At 53.6% G+C, this 20667-nt stretch overlaps 1 protein-coding gene across 2 annotated transcripts in view; it reads left to right on the forward strand.

The window, feature by feature from the left end:
* HIP1 (huntingtin interacting protein 1) overlaps nt 1–20667 on the forward strand; it is a 153842-nt gene that overhangs the window by 59314 nt on the left and 73861 nt on the right. The window contains exon 1 of one of the 2 annotated variants that reach the window (XM_019820566.3): nt 10101–10219. The exons of the other annotated variant lie outside the window; for it this stretch is intronic. Within the exon in view, the coding sequence (XP_019676125.1) occupies nt 10202–10219 (18 nt within the window). The 5' untranslated portion in view covers nt 10101–10201. Of the gene's footprint in view, nt 1–10100; nt 10220–20667 lie in introns of those variants that run through there. 2 annotated transcript variants of the gene reach the window in all.

A 20667-nucleotide genomic window follows, 5' to 3' on the forward strand; every position in this document is an offset into this window, starting at 1 on the left:
CCCCCCAACAGTGGTTATTGCCCTGTCTGCAGGAGGAGAAACTAAGTCACGGCATCCACATCTAAACAGAGGCAAAACTCTTGGACACCCTTCCTCGGCAGGCATTGGGCTGCCAATACAAGTTTGCCTCTTTCCCACCTGAGGCCTTCGGTGATTTTCATCTCCATGCTGTGTCCTACCCCAGTGTAATTCTATTTTTGATGATCATTATTACCAACAGTGATAATTAACACATGTGCGGCTCTTTCATAGAAATGATAGCTAACTGTTGGGTAACATGAGATATACCAGGGAATCTTCTCTATGACGTGCATTGACTAGCCTCATTTTGTAGAAGGGGGAACTGAGGCAAAGAGAGGTTGCGTGACCTACACAAGACCACACCTGACCGGGGTTCCGAGCCCAGGGTCTCATTTGACTTTCCCAGTGACCTGCCCCAGGCTGAATAGCAAGAAAAAGATGGAGGTGGGGACTTGAACTTGGGGGTTTTGACTGAAAAGCTTCTCCTCTGTAGCCTCTGCACTCTGCCTTCCAAATTCTGGGGTATTTTTGCTGTGTGTGTGGGAGGGGTGTCCTTGAAGACCCTCCCACTCTCCCTCCTTCTCCTGTGAGCCCAGCTCTTACAGGTGCCCCCAGCCTCACCTCCTGTGTAAGGAGCTGCCTCTTGCTAAATAGTTTTTGTACAGAGCCCATGTCCTGGCTTTTACAAAGAAATGTGTGTGATGAATAAGCATCCAAAAATAACTCAGGATCAATTTTTTGGGGGGTGTATGTGGAGGGCTGTGTTTTCCTTTCTCTTCCCTCCTCTCCCTCCCTCTGCCCCCAAGGCCCATAAATTGCTGCTGGTTGACAGCTGAGCCAGGCTGGCTTCCTGTAAGGCTGTAATAACATGGAATTAGCCTGGCTGCCGCCCCCCTCCAGCATGGAAATGCCAGTGCTTGGTCACTACAGACATCTCTGGGTTGCTACCTCCTGCCCTGATCTACACCCCGGGGATAGGTCTTTGCTTATTCGATGACTGGGCAGAGACAGGTTCCTGGACTTGTCCTCCTGGGAAGGGGCAACTGAGAGAGGCTGACAGCTTCTGGGCTGGGCCACTTGAGGGTGCCCAAAATTGCCGCCTCCAGGGAGGAGCCGGGCAGGCAGGGGCAGAGCTCTCTGGGAGCCCCGGGCTCCCTGAGTAGAGGTTTCCAGGCCGTCTGCTGACTCAGGGACTTGGCTGAGTGGCTCCCCTCTGTCTCAGTGCCTTCAGTGGGCCCCCTCAGCCCCGCTGGCCACCCACAGACTACCTGGAGAGGCTTTAGAAATCTAGCAGATCTTTGCTGCCCAGAACCCACCAGCTAAACACGGCATCCTAAGACCAGGCCGTTTTTCTTCCCCAGGAGAATCTATCTCGAAGAATGGGTATCGATGTCAGTGCCAGGGCAGGGCTGGGGGGAGATGTGCCAGGGCTTTTGCACGCTGCTCGGCTCTGCCTGGAATCCCTCTCTCCTCCTGTGATGTGAAATGTGCAGAGAGGGCCCACGGACACCCGTGTCTAACAGGGCCCGGGGCGTGGCAGCGCAAAGAGGGAAAAGAAATCTGCAAAGCGTTCTCGCATATGCTGAGCCTTTGGCCAAGGAGTGGAAAATTCCAGGTGGAGCTCGGAAATCCCCAGTGTAGACTGGTAAGGGAAGTGCAGCACTTCCTTGTCTCCTGTCCCCTGTGGCTTGAGCCAGGACAGGCCGGGGCAGGGGTGGGGGGGAGGGCGCTGCTGAGCTGAGCACTGGCTACTGTTGTGCACTTGTTCCCAGTCTTGACTGCACCCCAGCATCTCCTGAGGGGAGCTTTAAAATGCTGATCCCAGGCTGTCCCCACGCCAGTGACATCAGCACCCCCTGGGGCGGGGGTCAGGCCTCTCGGGGTGGTTGAGATGTGGGTGTGTCTCCGGGCTGGAGGGCCGAAGCTGGCTTTTCGTCCACACTCTGCCTTGCTTCTTCTGATCTCTCGAATTCAGAGGTGGGCACGGTGGGCACGGCCGAGCTTCCTACAAAACAGGGGCTTGGTGAGTACTGTGAAGGGCTGCTGTGCTGTGGATGAGGATAGAGAATGATTTAGGCCACATTTCAACGGCCAGAAGCATTCAGAAAGTGCTTTCCATGATGGCATTGAGAAATGGCCCTTATAGGGGCGCCTGGGTGGCTCAGTCGGTTGAGTGTCTGACTTCGGCTCAGGTCATGATCTCACAGTTCACGGGTTCCAGCCCCTTGTGGGACTCTGTGTGGAGCCTGCTTGGGATTCTCTCTCCTTCTTTCTGCCCCCCAACCCCGCTCATGCACACATGCAGTCTCTCTCTCTCTCTCTCTCTCTCTCTCTCGCTCTCGCTCTTGCTCTCTCCCTCTCAAAATAAATAAAGTTTAAAAAATAAAATTAAGTAAAAAATTAAAATTAAGACAGAACTTCCCCTTGGCCCATCCTCTTTAAGCCCCACTGCCTTCCCCTGGGCTTGCCCTGAGCTAGGTTCTTGACCTTGAGACCCAGCAAGTCTCCCAAATGGCCCTGCTGGCTCCCTTGACTCACACACAGGTGACTCCCAAATCTGTGTGTCTGGGCCCTCGCGGCCCACACTGCAGTATGTCCATTGCCAACCACACGGCCAACCAGCAGCATAGACTTGAGGTACTGACAACCAGGGGTGTCACCTGCCTCCCTGGAAAACAGGGCCCTTGTCCTGATTCCTCCTGGTTCTTAACGGCACCCCTTCCTCCCAGTGCCCAGGGTCAGATCTTCCTCTGCCCCTCCTCCGTCCCTACAGCAAGTCTGTCTCCTGTTCCCTTCCGGAAACCATGGCCGAAATCCTGGCTCCTGTCTTCCCGGCTCCCCGCCGCAGCCCCTGACCACCTGGCCCCACTCCGGATGGGCATCGGAGAATCTGCCGGGACTACAGGAGCCATCCCCCTGCCCAGCCTCTGCCACTTGACTCTCCTGCACCCACACCAGGTACCCCAGCTGGCCTCAGCCTGAGCTCCACAAGCAAGGAGGCTCTCAGTCCTGCTTTACTTCCGGAGTCCGTCCTTGCCTCTAACTACTTGGCGGCCGTCTGCCTTTCTGTTGCCCACATGTGAGCCTGGGTTCTAGCTGGGACTCCCTCTCCCTCCCTGTGTATCTGCCTGGGGACACGGCTCTGCTTCACGTGGATCTAGAACACAGTTGGCTTGTTGCCCTGCCACCCCTGGTCACCCTGCCCTGCTGCCCTGTCCCCCTGCGCATGCTGTGCCTGATTGTCCCCAGCCTCCAGTCTCCCTTCAGGGCTTCGTCCCCACACTGCTCTCCTGGGACCCCACCGGAGCGCAGTGGCCCATGGAAGTACGTGGGGCAGTCCCTGTGCCCCGGGCAGCGGGGGCCCGGTAGCAGCCTGGCATTGCCTGGCCCATCTCGTTCACCTGACTGAATTCCTGAACCCTCTGGGCACCCTGCTGGTTTGGTCCCTTTGAAACTGCTATCTGCCCATTCCTCCGCCCTTTACGTGTATCCCTTCCTCCGGAGAGAAACACATTTCTGGGATGGCTCAGGTGCTGCAGCGGCCAAAGCTCTAAAGGGAGCCACTGGTAGGCAGGACTGGAAGCAGAATTCTAGATTTTGAGGTCCGTGGATGATAAAACTGGGACTAAGCCACACGGGTTCATGCACACTCGGTGTCAGAGTGGGAGAGGTGCCCCGGGCCTCTGGTTCTTTCTTCTAGGAGAACCCCGGCCCTTTCCCTGCCCAGGAGGGTACATTTCCAGGCACCTTCTGTAGTAGGCTGCACTCCCAGGCTCCTGAGTGTGTCTCTGGGTCCCAGAGGGGGCCTGATGATTGCAGAGCACTTGACCTCCCCTAGCACTAAGTGGCAATTCAGGCCTCATCTCATTACTCATTTATGCTGCAGGTCCCCTGGGGTAGCTCTGACATCCCCGGCTGCGACCCAGAGAGTGCCCTGGGGGAGACACGGCCCAGCTGATGGAGAGGCTCCCGTAGCCTTACTCCTGGATGGCTGATGGACTGTCCGTGAACAGCGATCCGCGTTTTTGCCACGGCGAGTTTGTCCTGGGAAGGTGGGCCATGGACGTGGAGGGTGGGGGGAGTGGAGAGTCTGCGCTAGAAGAGCTGTGGAGTCACATCTGTGTGACCTTGGGTGTCACCGACGTCTCCGTAGCCCACCGTCTGTGTCGGGGGCAGGGAACAGACAGGACAACACAGGCAGAGCATCTTGTCCGGTGCCTGGCAGGTGCGTTCCTTGCTCCTTCGAGCACTGTGACGGGCAGAGCACTGCACAGACGCTTATTAAGTTTAGTGCAGGCTCAACAACACACATCGCGATCATACTTCAGCAACTAAGTATTTATTTAAAGTTTTTTTTTATTTTGAGATAGAGACACACACACAGAGTGGTGGGGGGCAGAGAGAGAGAGAGAGAGAGAGAGAGAGAGAGAGAGAGAATCCCAAGCAGGCTCCACACTGTCAGCACGGAGCCTGATGTGGGGCTCGAACTCACGAACCCTGAGAACATGACCCGAGCGGAAACCAAGTGTCAGATGCTTAACTCACTGAGCCACCCAGTGCCCCCTAAGTCTTCACTGAGTGGCTGCTCAGAGCCCTTGCAAGGATTTGGTGGTACCGTGCCTACTCCAAGCTCCTAATGGGGATTTGGGAGATTACCAGCCCTGCTTGGGCCGCCTGGTGAACGTCAACACACAGGTGGCTGGTCTAGATGAGAAGGAGAATTGGTGGCCTGTCAACAGCGGCTCCTGCAGACCCAGCACTTACTTGGCTGTGACGTGAGCCCAGGACTCTGATGAGTTGAGCCGCTAATATGACCTGGTTCTTTGAGACCACAAAGGATGAGGCTTCTGGGGGCAGTAGTCAGAAAGCAGAGATCCAGAGCTCGGTGGAAACATCCAGCTGGGTGGGAAACCTACGTGCCACCAACTGCCCCTGCCAGCCTGGGGCTTCCCCATTTTACAGTCACCAGTATCTGGATACTGCTGAGGGGTTCCTGGAAAACGCATTTTACACCCTGAAAGCAAATAGCTAGGATTCTGTGTACGCTAAGAGGTGTATGCTCCAGGAGGTCAAGATAGAGACAGACTTACCAGTGGTTCCACCTGAAGGGTTTTGGCAAGAAAATGTTGAAATGGAAGCTGGAGCCTGTTTGTAACCTTCAGCAGCACCATGGGAGCTGGGGATTCGAGTCTCTGCATAGCCGTTCGTTCTCCTTCCCGGCACTTTCTTAACCCTGGCGACCCCATCTGCATTCTCTCCTTGTCTTTGACTTCGCCTCATCCCCCTGTGTGGCTCTGGGATTTTCCTGGCCATGCCCTCAAATCCCGTTCATTGCCCACAGCTCCCTGCCTAAGTTGCCATCATGTTCTGTCCACCTGGTGTCTTACAGTCGATATTTATTTTAACTTTGGTTTCAGAATGTGGGACATCTGGGACAATGCCAGGTGTCTCTAATATATAGGCCTGTTCTGTGTGTTCATGACCAAAACCTACGTGAGTCATTTCTTTTTTTTTTTTTAAGTTTATTTATTTATTTTGAGAGAGAACGAGCATGAGCGGAGGAGAGGCAGAGGGAGAATCCCAAGCAGGCTCCACACGGCCAGCGCAGAGCCCAACACGGGGCCCGAACCCACAAACCATGAGATCATATGACAAACCGTGAGACAAAATCAAGAGTCGGATGCTTAACCGACTGAGCCTCCCAGGTGCCCTGGAGCCTACACTTCCTTCTTTAATACTCACTGTTATTATGCAAGTAATAATATTTCAGTTCATCCTCCTTATAAAATACTAAAACACTGAGGCAAAGCTAAGAACCTTTGACCTCCCCTCCCCCCATCTCAGTGCCTTCCTCAGGTATCAGTGGCACACCCTTTCTTCTGCAACACCTCACCTGCAGAATAGGTGTTGTCGTAATACCTGCTCTATCCGCCTTACCTGATGGTTTAAGGGTCCAACGAGAGAAGGGACAGAAGGGCATTTCGTGAACCTCACAGCCCTCTGCGTATGCTTGTTGTTAGTGGTAGCACAGTGACATACGTTATCTAAGGCCCTTTTTTAAGGGAAGATTGTTTGGTCGAAACTTCATTACTGGGAATTAAGGGACTCTCGCACTTCTAACGTACTCTCTAAGGTCCAGCCCAGAGCCTGGCAGCCCAGACCATCTGTGTGGGACGGATTTGTAGGGCTAGGCTGCAGAACCGCGGTTCTCCAGTAGGTGTCACCCTCCACCAGGACTCATGGGCCTCCTGGGTCCATTCCATACTTTTTCGTTGTCAAAGGTGATGTGGGTATGGAATTCTGGCGGCGGGGCAGGATGTAAGGCCAGTAAGGCCCAGCCTGTGCCTGAAGGAGCCCACAGGTGAGCAGGGAGAGCCCAGGGCACGGACCATCCCATCCCAGGCTGATCCAGGCTGTACACACACAGGGGCTGTCTGTTGTGGGAACCTACTCCAGTGGCCAGCTATGTGTGGATGGGTCTGGGATGGCTTCACAGAGGTGACATCTGAGATGGGTCCTGAAGGGTGAGAAAGAATCTTCCAAGTGGAAGAAGTAGGAAGGGCATTCCAGGAGCATCCTGAGCACATGTGAGCGGTTTGATGGGCCAGGACCTCCTTGATGGGGTGGAGGGGGGAGGGGGGCTGGGGGAATACAGTAGAATGGAGATGGGGCCAGATCAGTAGGGACCTTGAGTGTCAAATGAACTATGGAAAGGTTTGGGGATTTTTGTTTTCCCATTTGGGGTGGGCCAGTGAGGAGCTGCAGTTACATGTGTGGAGATGAATCTGATGGGAAGAGACTGGAGGCAGGGAGGCCAGTTGGGAGGCTGTTGTTCAAAGTCTCAGCCAGCGGAGGAGCCGTCCGTATTGGAAGAGAAGACATCGACTGGAAGCTATTTGCAAGAAAGAACTGCATGGATGTGGAATCTTGATTACATGGGGTGGGAGTAGGCTGTTGTTAGTGGACGAATAAGGCTGACTTCGAAGTTTCTAGCTCCAGCAACTAAGCAGAGGTGGAACCGTTAGATGAGACAGAAAACACAGAAGAAGCAGGCTGTGAAAAGATGGGGGGAAACAAGACTATATCTTTAGACTCCTTGAGTGTGAGATGCCTGGGGGTCTGAGCCCCTCCCCCTCCCCCCATAGGTGGAAATGCCCAGTAGGCCACTGGATGCAGTGGCCTGGAGCTGGTGGAGAAAGGACAGAGTAGCAGCCGAGGGCCTCGGCATTCTTACATCCGAACCCCGTTTCTCTTCCTGTCCAATTTACTAAAAGAGGCTCCCCCAGCCTGAGCCGGTGGCCCATAGCCTCGTGGGCTTCCTCATGGCACAACCACTGCAGAAGGGGGGGGGGAGTCCCCAGGTAGGCCCCTGCTTCTCCCCCTCTTCTCCAAGTCTGAACCCATCTGCCCAAGAGCAGTGGTAGGAAGAAGGGCAGGCACCCAAAGGTGTTCATGTGCTGAGTGGGCCTGGCAGGGTGATGGGTTAGTGACAGCAGAGAAGCTCAGCCTCTTTAAAGACGCTGTTTGCGTGTGTGTGAGCGTGTGTGTGTGCGTGTGCATTTATGCATATACATGCATGTGGGGACTTGCTTATTTGCCACCGCTCCCACCCCCCACCCCCACCTCCTGGCCAGCCTCCTCTGCTGTCACGTGAGCAGCTCCCCAGCGAGGAAGTCTATAGGCAGGGCAGCCCGGAGGCAGCCATGGTATCAGTCCCCACTGACCCTCGGGCAGCCTATTGGTTTCCCGTGTTTGCTGGAACAAAGGATCATAAACTTGGTGGCTAAAACAACAGAAACTTATTTTCTCCCAGCCCTGGAAGCCAGAAGTCTAATACCAGTGTTTTTTGGCCAAAATCAAGGTGTTGACAGGGGCCATACTCCTTCTAGAGACTCTAGGAGGAGACCTGTGCCTTGCCTGTTCAAGCTTCTGGAGGCCACCAGCATTTCTTAGCTTGTGGCCGCATCATCCTGACCTCTGCTATGCTACCTTGCCTTTTCTGTGCGTCAGATCTCCCTGTTAGAAGGGACACATGTGATTGCTCTAGGATCTACCCAGATAATTCCAGGACTATCGCCCCATCTCAGAATCCTAGACTTAATCACATGTGATATCTTTGCCACAGATGGTTGTATTTATAGGTTCCAGGGATTAGGACCTTTTCTCTTTGGGGACCACCATTCAGCCCACTACAGGCAAAGTCTGGGAAAGTTCTTTCATTTGACCCTTACTGCCTGTGTGCAAAGTAGGCGTCACTATCCCCAGTTTCATGAGAAAATGGGCTTTGCCAGCTAGGATGCCAGGAACTATTAGGAGACTTTGATCTGTTGAGTTCATAGTATTTTTTTTAAACATATGAAAGCTTTTTTTTTTTTTTTTTTTAAGAAAGAAGATGTTGGCACATTTCATCAGGCCGCAGATTAACCCCAAACTCACCTGCAGCCCAAACTGAGGGTTCGACAGAGAGACCCTGGCCCAGAGAACCATTACCTGAAGCTGAGGGCCCCTTAACTGAGCTCCAGAGCCAGGAAATGAAAATACTCCCCACAGTGAAAGCCCCATCCGTTCCTCTCCTTCTATTTTTACATCTTTTATATCATGCTGTTCTCACATCCCCCTAAGGAGGCAGGCTAAGAAACAGTCCCTATTTCACAGATTGAGAACTCAGATTTAAAGGGGAGGGGGCCCTCCTAGTCAGGCCAGCAGGCCCTGGGGCCAGGATGGGGCACTTACTAGTGCTGCCTTCCTGGCCCCTTGGTATGGGGCCAGAGGGTCAGGGTTGTGCATGGGTCCTGCCACCTGTTCATTGGAAAGGGTTTAGAAGCTGGGGCTCAGGGTAGCCTGGGAAGCTCTTTTTGGCTTGGGCTGCACTGTCCTAATTGGGGGTTCTCCTGCCCCCATTCCTTGCCAGATGCGTGACCTGGAGGAAATCACTCCCCTGCTGCGAGTCTCAGTTTCCTCACCTGGGTAAAGCAGGGTTGGTGTAAGTGGACTCCGGTCCCTGCTGACTCGGTTTGTGCCCCAAACCTCTCTGCTCATCGGAGGATTTGAAGCAGCTTGTGTTGAAACCATAGGCTTTTCCTGGAGACTGTGGCCCAAAAGAGCATTTGCCAGGGGCCCTTTGCTGCCACCAGCTGTGTCTCCTGCAGAGAGGAGTGTCTGCCTCCCGTTTCGCGAAGGGCAGGCGAGGCATTAAGGAGTGGAAGGTTCCGCGATTCTGGCTTGAGAGAAAGCTCTGCGCTCAGGGCAGACGGCATTGAGAAGCCAGTTTCCCTCACCCCCGGAAGGGCTGGCTCGGGCTCCCTTGAGCCGGGCCGCAGAACCTTCCGGGGATACCTGTTCCACTTCCTTCCATTCGCCCGTCTGTTTGCAGACCCCAGACTCATCTGGGCGTCCCCTCCGGATTAGCCGCAGGAGGCAAACTGGCTCTGAATTCCGCCTTTGTGCGGGGAAGCCAAGTGGGGAGGGGCCGAGCGGACCCCCTGCCCCCACTGGAATGTCGGCTCGCTGCGCCCCCATCTCGCTCCTTTTCAGCCGCCTCCCCCGCTCACTTCCTGAGTCCCACCGATCCCACCACCAAAACGCGCACCCGCGCGCGCGCGCGCACATACACACACCCAAACACGCTCACCCTCAAACACACTTCCTGGCGGGCCTGGCTGTCTCGCTCCCCGCTCGGCGATCCCCGCAGCCAGGGCTCCGGGAGAAGCGACCTTTTGTTATTCAAATCACACCCTCGCCGCGCGCCCGGGCCGCAGGCTCCGGCCCCGGGGATCCGTCCTTTGCCCGCACCGCCGTCCCCCCCCCCCCTCCAACCCCGATCCTCGCGCGCCCCCGCGCCCCCCACCGCGGCGCCACCAGCTGATCGAGGGACTCCCCGGCCCCCAGGGGGCTCGGCCGTGCAGTCTGCCCGCCGAGCCGCGCCTCCCCCGCCCCCGGTGCGCGCTGCGGCTCCGCGCTCGGCCCCCTCCCCCTCCCCCTCCCCGCCTCCCCTCCCCCTTCCCTTCCTTTCTCCGGTCCAGCCTCGGTCCTGCCGCCGCCGCCGCCGCCTTCCCCGGTCCGCGGGGGCCCTGCCGGCCGCCCTCCCCGCAGCATGGCACCATCCGGGCGGAATTAGCCGGGAGCAGCATTTGGGGGAAGCGGGATCTCAAGGGGTGGGGGGTGCCCCGCAGCCTCGGTCATGGATGTGAGCAAGATGGTAAGTGAAGAGCAGGAGCTCTGCCCTGGAGCCTCCCCCGGTCCCCGTCCCCGAACCCCCCTCCCTTCCTCTCTCCCTTCCAGTCGGCTTGATCCATTGAAAGTTTCTGGATTGTTGATCTTGCTTGTCGGCCCCAACTCCAGGAGTGCTGGAGGAGGGATCCCGGCCAGGATTGTGGGGGCGGCTGGCCAACAGGGATGGGGGCTCCCGGTTTCCCGCCGTGCTGCCACCAGGGCTGCCCGGGAGAGCTCACTAGATCCCAAGCAGAAGGCTGTTGAGTTCTCCTCCCGAACTGGGAAACCAGCCTGGTACTGGGAGGGCCAGGCTGCAGGAGGGGGGCTTGTCCTATCCTCTCTAGAGCCCCCTGCTTGCACACCTATTTGGGATTTATGGGAAGATTTTTGGACTGTGCCAGGGGGCCGGGTGGGGGCACAGGTGGCTGGCTTGGAAGGGCAGTGAGGAGGAGCTAGGGCTTAAAGCATTTTAGAAAGTGAGGGGTAGGAATGGAATCCTTGGCATAGATGGGAGATGTTTTGATTTACCACTTGTAGACCCCAGCGGCTTTGGCCTGGGGACCAGCAAACACCTTTGCCTCTTAAGCATCTGGCCCTGGAGCGGCTGATTCCTCCCCCAGGCAGCCCTGTGCCCCCCCCCCCCCCAGGAGCACAGTAGGAGCTGAGTACATTGTGGTTCATTGACTGGGGAACAGCCCTCAGGGGGTAACAGGATGTGATTTGGGGCACTTGGGGCAGGTTTTCCCAGAGGTCCCAGATGGCTCCCACTCTGAATGGAGATTTAAGGGTGTCCTTGAGACCGCTACCACTCTGACCCTGGCTTTAGACCAGAGTGCCCCCCATCCCCCGGCTCCCCCAGTCTGATAACATTTGAGAGCTTGTGTGTCAGGCTGGAGAGGTACCCAGTGATGGTCTGTGCTGGGATGGGGTGTGTCTTTGTGTCTGGGGAGAAAGAGGTCTGGGTCTGCCTATTCCTTAGGGAAGAGAAGGTACTGGAATTTCAGTTCATCTTGTACAGAATTAGGCTAGTTTCCCCCAGAGAGTGCATTTTGAAGTTACCATCTCTATGGAGAAAGCAGGTGAGCTCCTGGGCCTGCCAGCCTCTGGCATTCCATCTTGGGATGGGAAGCAGAGGATAGGTGATAGTTGTCTCTTCCACCACTGGAAACCAGTCTCATACTGAGCAGTGCCCTGGACCTGGGGGCTGGATGCGGGGTCTCGCTGGCTCCCAGGTTCATACGAGGACACATACCCATCCGTGGTTGGGCGGGGCCAAAAGGCTGGACCACCATTCCCCATGCGTGTGCTATGAAAGCTTACTTTCTTTGGGCAACTATCAGAATGACCCTTCCAAAAACATCCTGTATGCAGCTGTGAGTGTGGGGAGGTGGAAAATTGAGTAGCAGCCACGCTCCTTTCTAGAGATCTCTCAGCAAGACCAGAGTCACCTGTCCTGCACGTGGACCTGAGGCTCTAGGCCAACGTCCACCAAACCACATCACTCCCAAGCTACCTTCTGGCCCTGAGCTAAGCTTCCTTCCAAAGCCTGGACTGTGAGGACCAGCTTACAGAATTCAAAGACCTGCGTCTTTAGAGATTTGGGTCCCTTCTAACACTACCACCTCTCTTCACCTGTCTGCTCATGGACTCAACAGCGTTTATTTAAAACCTGTGGTTCCTATAGCGAGTGCTGTGTGAGGTACACAGAAATGTCACCTGTGGCCTCCCTCCCTGCTCCTCCAGGGCATCTGGATGGAGGTCTCTAGAGAGATGCAGGGCCAACGAAACACCTACCTATCAAGGCTCCCAACCAGAAGGCCACAGCTCTAAGGGGTCTGCAGAGGAATCGGGGGTGGGGGTGGGGACAGAGTTCAGATGGAAAACAAGGCCCTAGGCTGGCTGTCAAGGCTGGGTGGAGTTGGCTGTGCTGAGAGCAGTGAGGGGCATTGCCTGTTGGGAGAGTCACAGGAAGAGGAATGGCCAAGACCATCGGGTGAGACTGGGGACGTTTTGGTTCGGGCACATTTAGATCAGGAAATGTTGAGATTGTTGGTTGGAGCCAGATCACAATGGCCTTGAATGCCAGCCAAGGTGTTCCGACCTTGGCCTGTAGGCACCGGGTAGAGAATGGGGGGCACAGGAGAGGCACATGTATTACCTCTCTCTTCTTCTAGCTTGGGGTCCGAACAAAAGTGATATTAGGTTCTCATTAATCATTGAGCAGTCAAAAGCCCAGTCCAGAAACAATGGTCCCCCGCTCTTTGTAAAGAGCACAGACCCAGGACTGCACCGCAAGAAGAACCTGACCCACCCCAGGGAATTGGCACCTGCTTCCCATTCCTGCCAAAGGCCAAAGTCGCTTTCCCGTTCGGACCATTTAAAGTCCTCTCTCTGGTTTGAAGTCCTCACTCTGGGGGGCCATTGGCTCCAGGATCGACCTCAAACCCAGCAGTTAAGCCACGTCCTTGGCAGAGCCTGACATCAGCCTAGAAGGTTTCTCTTGCTTCCCACCGAATGCGAATAAGCAGATTGTAGTCCACCCGATTCCCTACATGCTGTTGAGCAAGTTTTTGTAATCTCTTCGTCCCATCCGTAAAATGAGAAGAATGATATCTGCCTTGAGCATCCTAGCAAAGGTTGGAAATAATTCTTTCAAGGCACAGGACCTGGTATAGTTAGTTAGTCCCCCTTCCATGGTGGCTATTATGATAATGATGGTTTCCAGAGTCTCATCTATGACTCTGATCTCCACCCCCTCCTTTCTTTCTTTTTTTTTTTTTTTGTTGTTGTTGATTTATTTATTCTCTACACCCAATGTGGGGCTCAAACTCAGGACCCCAAGATCAAGAGTCACATGCTCCCCCAGCTGAGCTGGCCAGGTACGCCCCCCCCCCCCCACCCTGACTTTATTCTCTTGATTGACATGAAGAGTTGCCTGAAGGCTGTATTTCAGTTGACTGCTCTCGGGAGCAACTCTTCCAGATCTATTCTCTTTCTGGATGAAGGTACAAATGTCTGTGACAGTGGACCTACCAGCTGTTGCAAGCGATGAATTTTTGATGACCTCAGATTTCTGCCCAAGGGAGGGCCTGTTTAACCTGGCACTCGGGTGAAGGGCTGTTGGGGGATTGATGATGGAGTCTGTGCCTCTACTGAACGCAGAGAACGCAGTGCTGAAGTTTGGGGATCAGAGCCAATGTCGGCAATCCTTACAAAAGAATGCGTGGTTTATGTGATGACTTAGATATGCTTAGTGGTTTACAGTTTACGAAGCGTTTTTACACCTGTTCATGCTTAGCACAACTCTGTGAGGAAGGCAGGGTGGAATTAGCCACATTCTACAGATAAGAAAACCGGAGTTCGGGAAATGAAGTCTGGATCCCATACAAGTGGCGGAACCAGGTCTCACACCCGGTTCTCCTGATCACCAAAACGTACACTATGGTGACAGAGTAAATAAAGGGCAAGGGAGAAGATTTAGTGACCAGATTCTAGAATGGACACAAGCCAATCTAGAAGGACAAGCTGGAGTGGTGGCCTTTGGCTTCTGGGTCCCATAGAGGGGCAGGGGACGTTAGTGCTCATCTATATGCAGACTACACGCCTGTCAGTTACCTACCTACTGCTGTTTTCAAAATTCGGGTTTCTTCCTGCATCTCTGCTGCCCCCCTGAGATCCCCCAGCTTACACAGCAGGAAAATGGGAGGGGTAGAGAAAAGGTGTTTCATGTGTTCAGAGTCAGTGATCACGATGGCGTGGCGGGGAAAGAGCTTGTGCCGGACGTGTTGTCGCTGCTGGTGTGCGGGTGTATTTGCTGAGTTGAGGAGGGGCGTGGGAAGAGGAAACGCCGAGTCGGGGAGATCCCTGTGTAGAATGATGCTGAGAACTGTCTTCACAGCCCGGAGAGGCTAATGGCTACGTGACGTGTTCTCCTGCCTAGGGTCTGAGCTAAGTAATCAGTTAAGGCTGGGCACGGATGACCGGCTTGGTGAGCCTAGAGCAGCGTTTTCAGCTCTGGGTTACAAAATCAGCGTAGTGGGCTGCAACTAGCATTTGGAAAGAGTGAAGTAGATGAGAAAGCATCCAGGCATGTTACGTGGAAGGGGGTAAGCGTTCGCTCTCGAAACTGGCTTTGGTGGTAGGCACACGTGTGCACAAGTAACGACTGGCTTTGTAAAGTGTACGTGTTTTTTTACTATGGTCAGAGTCAGAAAAGGTTTTGAAGCCTCTGACCTAGAGAATGTCCAGAGAGCGAGGAGGATGTCAGCCTCGTAAGATGAGTGGTTCAGCCCATGGGAGAGAAGACCCCAGAAGCGCTGGTGGTTATCTTTGACTCACTGTGGGCTGTTGAGACAAAGAGGTAGTTTATGCACTCCACATGGCTCTGGAAGGTGGGATTCGTTTGAAGAGGGGCTAGATCTTGGCTGGCCAGCACTTCCCACAACAGAGCCATTCTCCGGCGGAATCAACTCCATGAAGCGGGGGAGAGCCTGTCTGTCCACCGGAGCTGCTCGGGGACCCTGGAGGAGCCTGGCCTCCCGAGTCCTTGCCAACCTTGGAGACTCTGGCACAGCTTGGCATTCAGGTTTTGGGAGCCTCAGAGACCTGTGGGTGGATGGCTGAGGTCTAGTGTGGCTGGTCTCACCGTAACACTGGGGAGCAGTTCTAGGGAAGCAAATCCACATAGCCTAGCTTTGTGCATCCCTCACCATCGTTCCTAAAATTTCAGCAGAGCATCCTAGCAGTCTTCTCCAAACAGTCCCTGTAAGAAGGTCGGGGATGGTGGATGACAGTGGCCTCAGCCAAGTGCCAGCGAGGAAGGAAATCTGTTATTTGCCTCCTTCAAAAATGCTTAGAAAAAAGAAAAGTTTTTGACATATCATCTGATTGTCATGTCTTTTTTTTTTTAATTTCTTTTTTAATGTTTATTTATTTTTGAGACAGAGAGAGACAGAGCATGAACGGGGGAGGGTCAGAGAGAGAGGGAGACACAGAATGTGAAGCAGGCTCCAGGCTCTGAGCTGTCAGCACAGAGCCTGACTCGGGGCTCGAACTCACGGACTGTGAGCTGAAGTCGGACGCTTAACCGACTGAGCCACCCAGGCGCCCCGATTGTCATGTCTTATTGTCACTGATCACTAAGATTGTTATGGGTCAGGATGAGGTTCAGTTCAACCCACGTGCATATGGGATACTCACTTTATGTGTGGACCCCTGGATGTAGACGTTAAGATGTTTGAGCCAGAGCTGAGGACGGCCGGGTTGTAGACAGACAGAGACTCCCTTGAAATGCACTGAGTGGAATGACACGTAGACGCTTGTCAGTGACAAAAAGAACACTCTCACTTGGATTATTTACTGCCTTAAAACGGCCTTGAGAAGCAGAATTCATTGTCCTCGGAGGTATCTCCCGATCTCCCTGGCAGGCAGGGGCTAAGCTCAGAAGCAAATGGAGAGTTTTGTTTTGTCTTTTTTTAATGTTTATTTATTCTTGAGAGAGAAAGAGAGAATGTGCGCACATGCATGCAAGTTGGGGAGGGGCAGAGAGAGAGGGAGACACAGAATCTGTGGCAGTCTCCAGGCTCTGAGCTGTCAGCACAGAGCCTGACACAGGGCTTGAACCTACGAGCAGTGAGATCGTGACCTGAGCTGAAGTCAGACGCTTAGCTGACTGAGCCACCCAGTTGTCCCTATAGGGTTTTTTTTTTTAATGTTTACTTATTTTTTAGAGAGAAAGAGAGAGAGAGAGAGAGAGAGAGAGAGAGAGAGAGAGAGAATGAGCGCACAAATGGGGGAGGGCAGAGAGAGGGAGACACAGAATCTGAAGCAGGCTCCAGGCTCCAAGTTGTCAGCACAGAGCCTGACACGGGGCTCGAACCCGCAAACAGTGAGATCACGACCTGAGCCGAAGTTGGACGCTTAACCGACTGAGCCACCCAGGTGCCCTGCAAACGTAGGTTTTAGGACGACAGTTCAGCCCACTGTGCTCTGTCGCCCAGCCCATCCCTGCCATCTCCCCCCACCTCCCCCACAGCTGGGTGATTTTCTCAAAGAACACGTCCCCGGGGCTGTTTCCGCTCTACCTTTGTCTCCTTTCTTGCTGGAGAGGTCCCAGTCCAAAGCCAGACAGGCACGTGGTCTGGCAGCTGCCCCTGAGCCGAAGGATTCCAACAGCCAGACAAAACGCACGCTGCCCCGGGGCCCCAAAGAAATTAAGTATAGTTCTGTTAAGAAAAAAAAAAAAAATCCCGTGTCACCTTTAGATTCCCTGAAGTCCTAATGACTCTTTGATCTGGAGGGGATTTCTCTGGGCCAGTAGGATGGGGTTAGAGGGGTAGGAAGCAGCTGGGAGGCAGCTGGGGTCCAAGTCCCCTGCATGTGGAGGATCAGGGAGCATCTTCTGTGCCCTGAAACCACACAAGAGGCTGACCATGGGCCTTTGGAGTCACCTAGGCCAGAGGCTAAAATCCTGACACCACATTTGCCTCTCTAGGACCGTGGACCAGTTAGTTGACCTGTCTGTGCATCACCTCCTTGTCTCTTGGATGGATGGGTGTCTGTCTGCCTACCTAAGAGGTATTGACATGGCCTGTTTAAAGTTCTTGGCACATGGGAGGGCACAGTAAGCCGTGCTGTAATTATTAATTTTTTTTTCTTTATTCAGTTAGGCAGCCAGTAAAATCTTAAGACTTTAGATGAAGGGTGGAACATTCCTTCTTTCAGAATGACCCCTCTGCTAGTAGGGCCATCAGCCATGTTGTAATTACAGTACCTTTGGTCAAACTCCCAGAGTGCATTTGAGGAACGCACTAGCATGGGAAAGTGGGGGGATAAATGACCTGGCACTAGAGGAGGGGTCTCCCCGAGAAAGGTGGAGAAGGAGGGATAAGGAGTCCCCCGGGGGAAAGCCAGAGGAGGGCATTTCAGGCAAAGAGAGCCGTGTGCGCAAAAGCACAAGGTCCAGAGAACACGAGGCGTGTTCGGGAACTATCTGCGGTTATACTAGAACAGTAGGCGGCGGTCCCTGTCTCAGGGGCCCGGCCAAGTTCCCAGGATGCGGGATCCAAATCCTCCTATACGTCAGTGCTTCCTGGAAGAGGAGGTGTTTCATCAGCTGTGTTGGGAAGAAGGGGAGCAGCCGTTTCATTGATGGAAACACATGGCGTGCCGTAGGTGGTAAATGAATGGGTGGTGACGTGATGAAGGCCAGTGGCAGCATGCTGAGTAGGTTTGCTAGGAGCAGGGCCAGAGGGATGAGCGGTGCCAGGTGTGAGGCCCACGTCGAAACAACCAGCATCCCGCGGCCGAAACCAGCGAGAGGCTGTCCCGCTTGGCGGTCACGTCGGGACGCGCGCTTCTGGCCAGCAGGCCTGCACCTCCCTCTGGTCCCAGGCCTGGAAGTGGCCCTCGCTGGGACCAGGATAAGCACGGGAGGCACAAATGTAGTCGTTTTTTTGTTTTGTTTTGTTTTCCAATAAGCGTTTCGTTAACTGTTCTGACTTCTCTTTGGAGCACTCAGTTCGGCCTCGTTTTCTGGGACCTAAAGTCGTTTTTTCTCCTGCTGGATTTGTCTCAGGCTAGATTCTTTGGAAAGCAGTCTTACCGAGTGACTGCGTCCCGCGTCAAGTTCCATGTCAGCGGTCTCGGTGCTGGACAGTGTCAACTGGGGTCCTGGCCATCGTCCTTTTTGTCCTATGCAGATGTCAAGATTGTTGCCCGAGTCGGCACACACCGAGGCCCTGTGCCAGGCACTGAGGATATAAAAGAGAATGGGATAGTTTGAAGGCCCCTCTCTTCAAGGAGGTGGAGACAATTATTAGAGTACAATAAGTGTGATGTCACAGATTTAAGGAAAGCGCAAAGAAACTCAAGGGTAAGGATAATTAATTCTGCCACGTGGTACAGGTGGGTGGGGGAGGGTAACATCTCAGGTAGGCATTCATTCATTCATCTATTCAGAAAAATATTTAGGGAGTACCCCCCACATGCCAGGTGCTGTTCTAAGCACTCAGGACGCTTGACCGAACCAGAGATCCTTGCCTGTGCAGCTGACCTCCTGTGTGTGCATCGGGGATGGGGTGTAGACAGTAGCGGTAAATGTAAACAAAGGAAATTGTGTAGGATGTTGGAAGGTGGTGAATGGCCCAGGAAAAGGGGATAGAGAATGCAGATGGGGATGTAGTTGCCCCAGGGTTAGAACGTTAAAGGTCAGGTGCATTACAGAGGTGGGCCAGTCATGCCCAGCAGGGGTTTTCCTTGGCTCTTGGTGGACCCTGGGAGCCCTAGTCACGGTCTGCTGTGGCTCACCGTCCAGCTGAAACTTTGCAGCCAAGGATGGCCATTGGCCTATTGCTCTGAGTTGCCTGAATCTGACCTTAGGGCACTTGCACCGCACCCCAGCCGCCCTCCCTGCAGTCCGTTCAGCTTGGCCTCCAGGACGGAGGCCGTACTGGACGGAGAGCCCTGGAGGCTCATCGATTCCTTCCAAATTTCGTTAAGTGTCAGAGAAAGACACTACCTCTAATTTCTAACAAACCTCCATGAACAGAGCTGAATGTCAAGTGAGCAGGTCTCTGGCCATGGTGCTGTGGGTGGATTTGGTGACATCGTCAGTTTTGGAGGCCCCCTTGGCTGTACCCAAGTGACATCAGCTAGAACGAGGGTAGGATTGACACATCACCTGGGTACCTACGGCTGGACTCCTCCCTTTGAATCCTGGGCCCTTTCTACGGCAGTTTTTGTCTAGCGTTGGCTTCTCACCTCCTGAGGGGACACGACCATGAGCGTATTGGCCTCTGATGCTGTGGTTCAGTGAGGCTGGGGCTTCTGTGCTTTGGGTGCATTTTAATGTCACAGAGCTGTCTATGGTCTTCAGCAGCTGCAGCGAGGAGACACGTAATCTACTGAAGTGTTTAACTTGCACTATTTTTTTTTCAGAAAATAGGTAAAGGTGTAAAGAAATAAAGATCGAGTACAGTTCCACCATCCAAAACTTCTGCTAGCGATTTGGTATAGATCCTTAGACTTTTTCTGTGTGTGTGTGTGTGTGTGTGTGTGTGTGTGCGCGTGCACACGTACACACAGGCTGGGTTGCACCATATAAAAGTGCTGCTTGTCTAAGTCAAAAATGGCCAAGGGGCGCTTGGGTGGCTCAGTCGGTTGAGCGACCGACTTCGGCTCAGGTCGTGATCTCACGGTCCCTGAGTTCGAGCCCCGCGTCGGGCTCTGTGCTGACAGCTCGGAGCCTGGAGCCTGCTTCGGATTCTGTCTCCCTCCCTCTCTGTTCTTAACCCACTCACATTCTGTCTCTGTCTCTGTCTCTCTCAAAAAGAAATTAAATAAACATCTTAAAAAGTGGCCAATTTTCACTTGATTCAACCAAATAGAAACGTATATACAACAGGTACGCACGTATTTAAACCGAACGGGACCATCCAATAACATAGGTTTGTCTAAGCTTATTTAGCTTCCGCTATGTCTCGGGTCTAGAAACAGTATATCAGAATGGTCAAGGGCATGGGTCCTTAGGGCTCAAATTCTGTCTCCAGCAGTTACTCACCTGGGCAGGTTCCTGAGGCTTCCCGAGCCGGGGTTGGCCCCCTAGTCTGGTGGGGATGATCACAAGTGCTGTCTACCTGGGGTGTGGCGAGGGCATGCTCTGTGTGCCGTTATTTCTATGTTTCCAGAGAAGTTAGAGATGATGTATTACTTCCCTGTAATCAGTACACTATTACCAGACATTTAACTATGTCCTCTGTCCATTTCCCACCATGAAGGTGACGTCCTTGTACACACATCGAAGAGTGACGCATTTTCACTGCTTTAACACTTGAAATACTTGGGGTTTAAGGTTTTAGATTTTTATTATCGAGAAATGTATTGGATATATAACATTGTGTAACTTTAAGGTATACAACGTGTTGATTTCTTCCATTTCCATATTACAATATGATTGCCATTGGATTGATAAAGGTTTTTGGCGTTTAAGAATTCTTTTTATTAATGTGTTTCTAGCTGAGTGGTAGGCCCAGGGGATGCTCGCTTGGACTGTTGTATATAATTCTGCGAATGGGGGTCCCTGGACCCGGCTTCCTCTTCGTTTGCTTTTTTTTGCTTTATTTTAACTTTAATTTTTTAATTTTATTTGAGAGAGAGAATATGAGCAGGGAGAGGGGCAGAGAGCGAGAATCCTAAGCAGGCTCCACGCTCAGTGCAGAGCCCGATGCAGGACCCAGGCCCACAGCCCTGGGATCAGGACCTGAGCTGAAATCAAGAGTTGGATGCTCAACCAACTGAACCACCCAGACGCCCCTTCATTTGCTCTTCAGTGCTCCAGCCACACATCCCCACACTGGGCACTGGCCCCCACTTCTGTGCCTTGATGCCTGCTTCTCCACACCAACGTCCCTGCAGGCCCCTCCTCCAGGCCGGGTA

Source organism: Felis catus, chromosome E3 (genome assembly GCF_018350175.1).
Source record: "Felis catus isolate Fca126 chromosome E3, F.catus_Fca126_mat1.0, whole genome shotgun sequence".
In the NCBI taxonomy this organism is placed as follows: Eukaryota; Metazoa; Chordata; class Mammalia; order Carnivora; family Felidae; genus Felis; species Felis catus.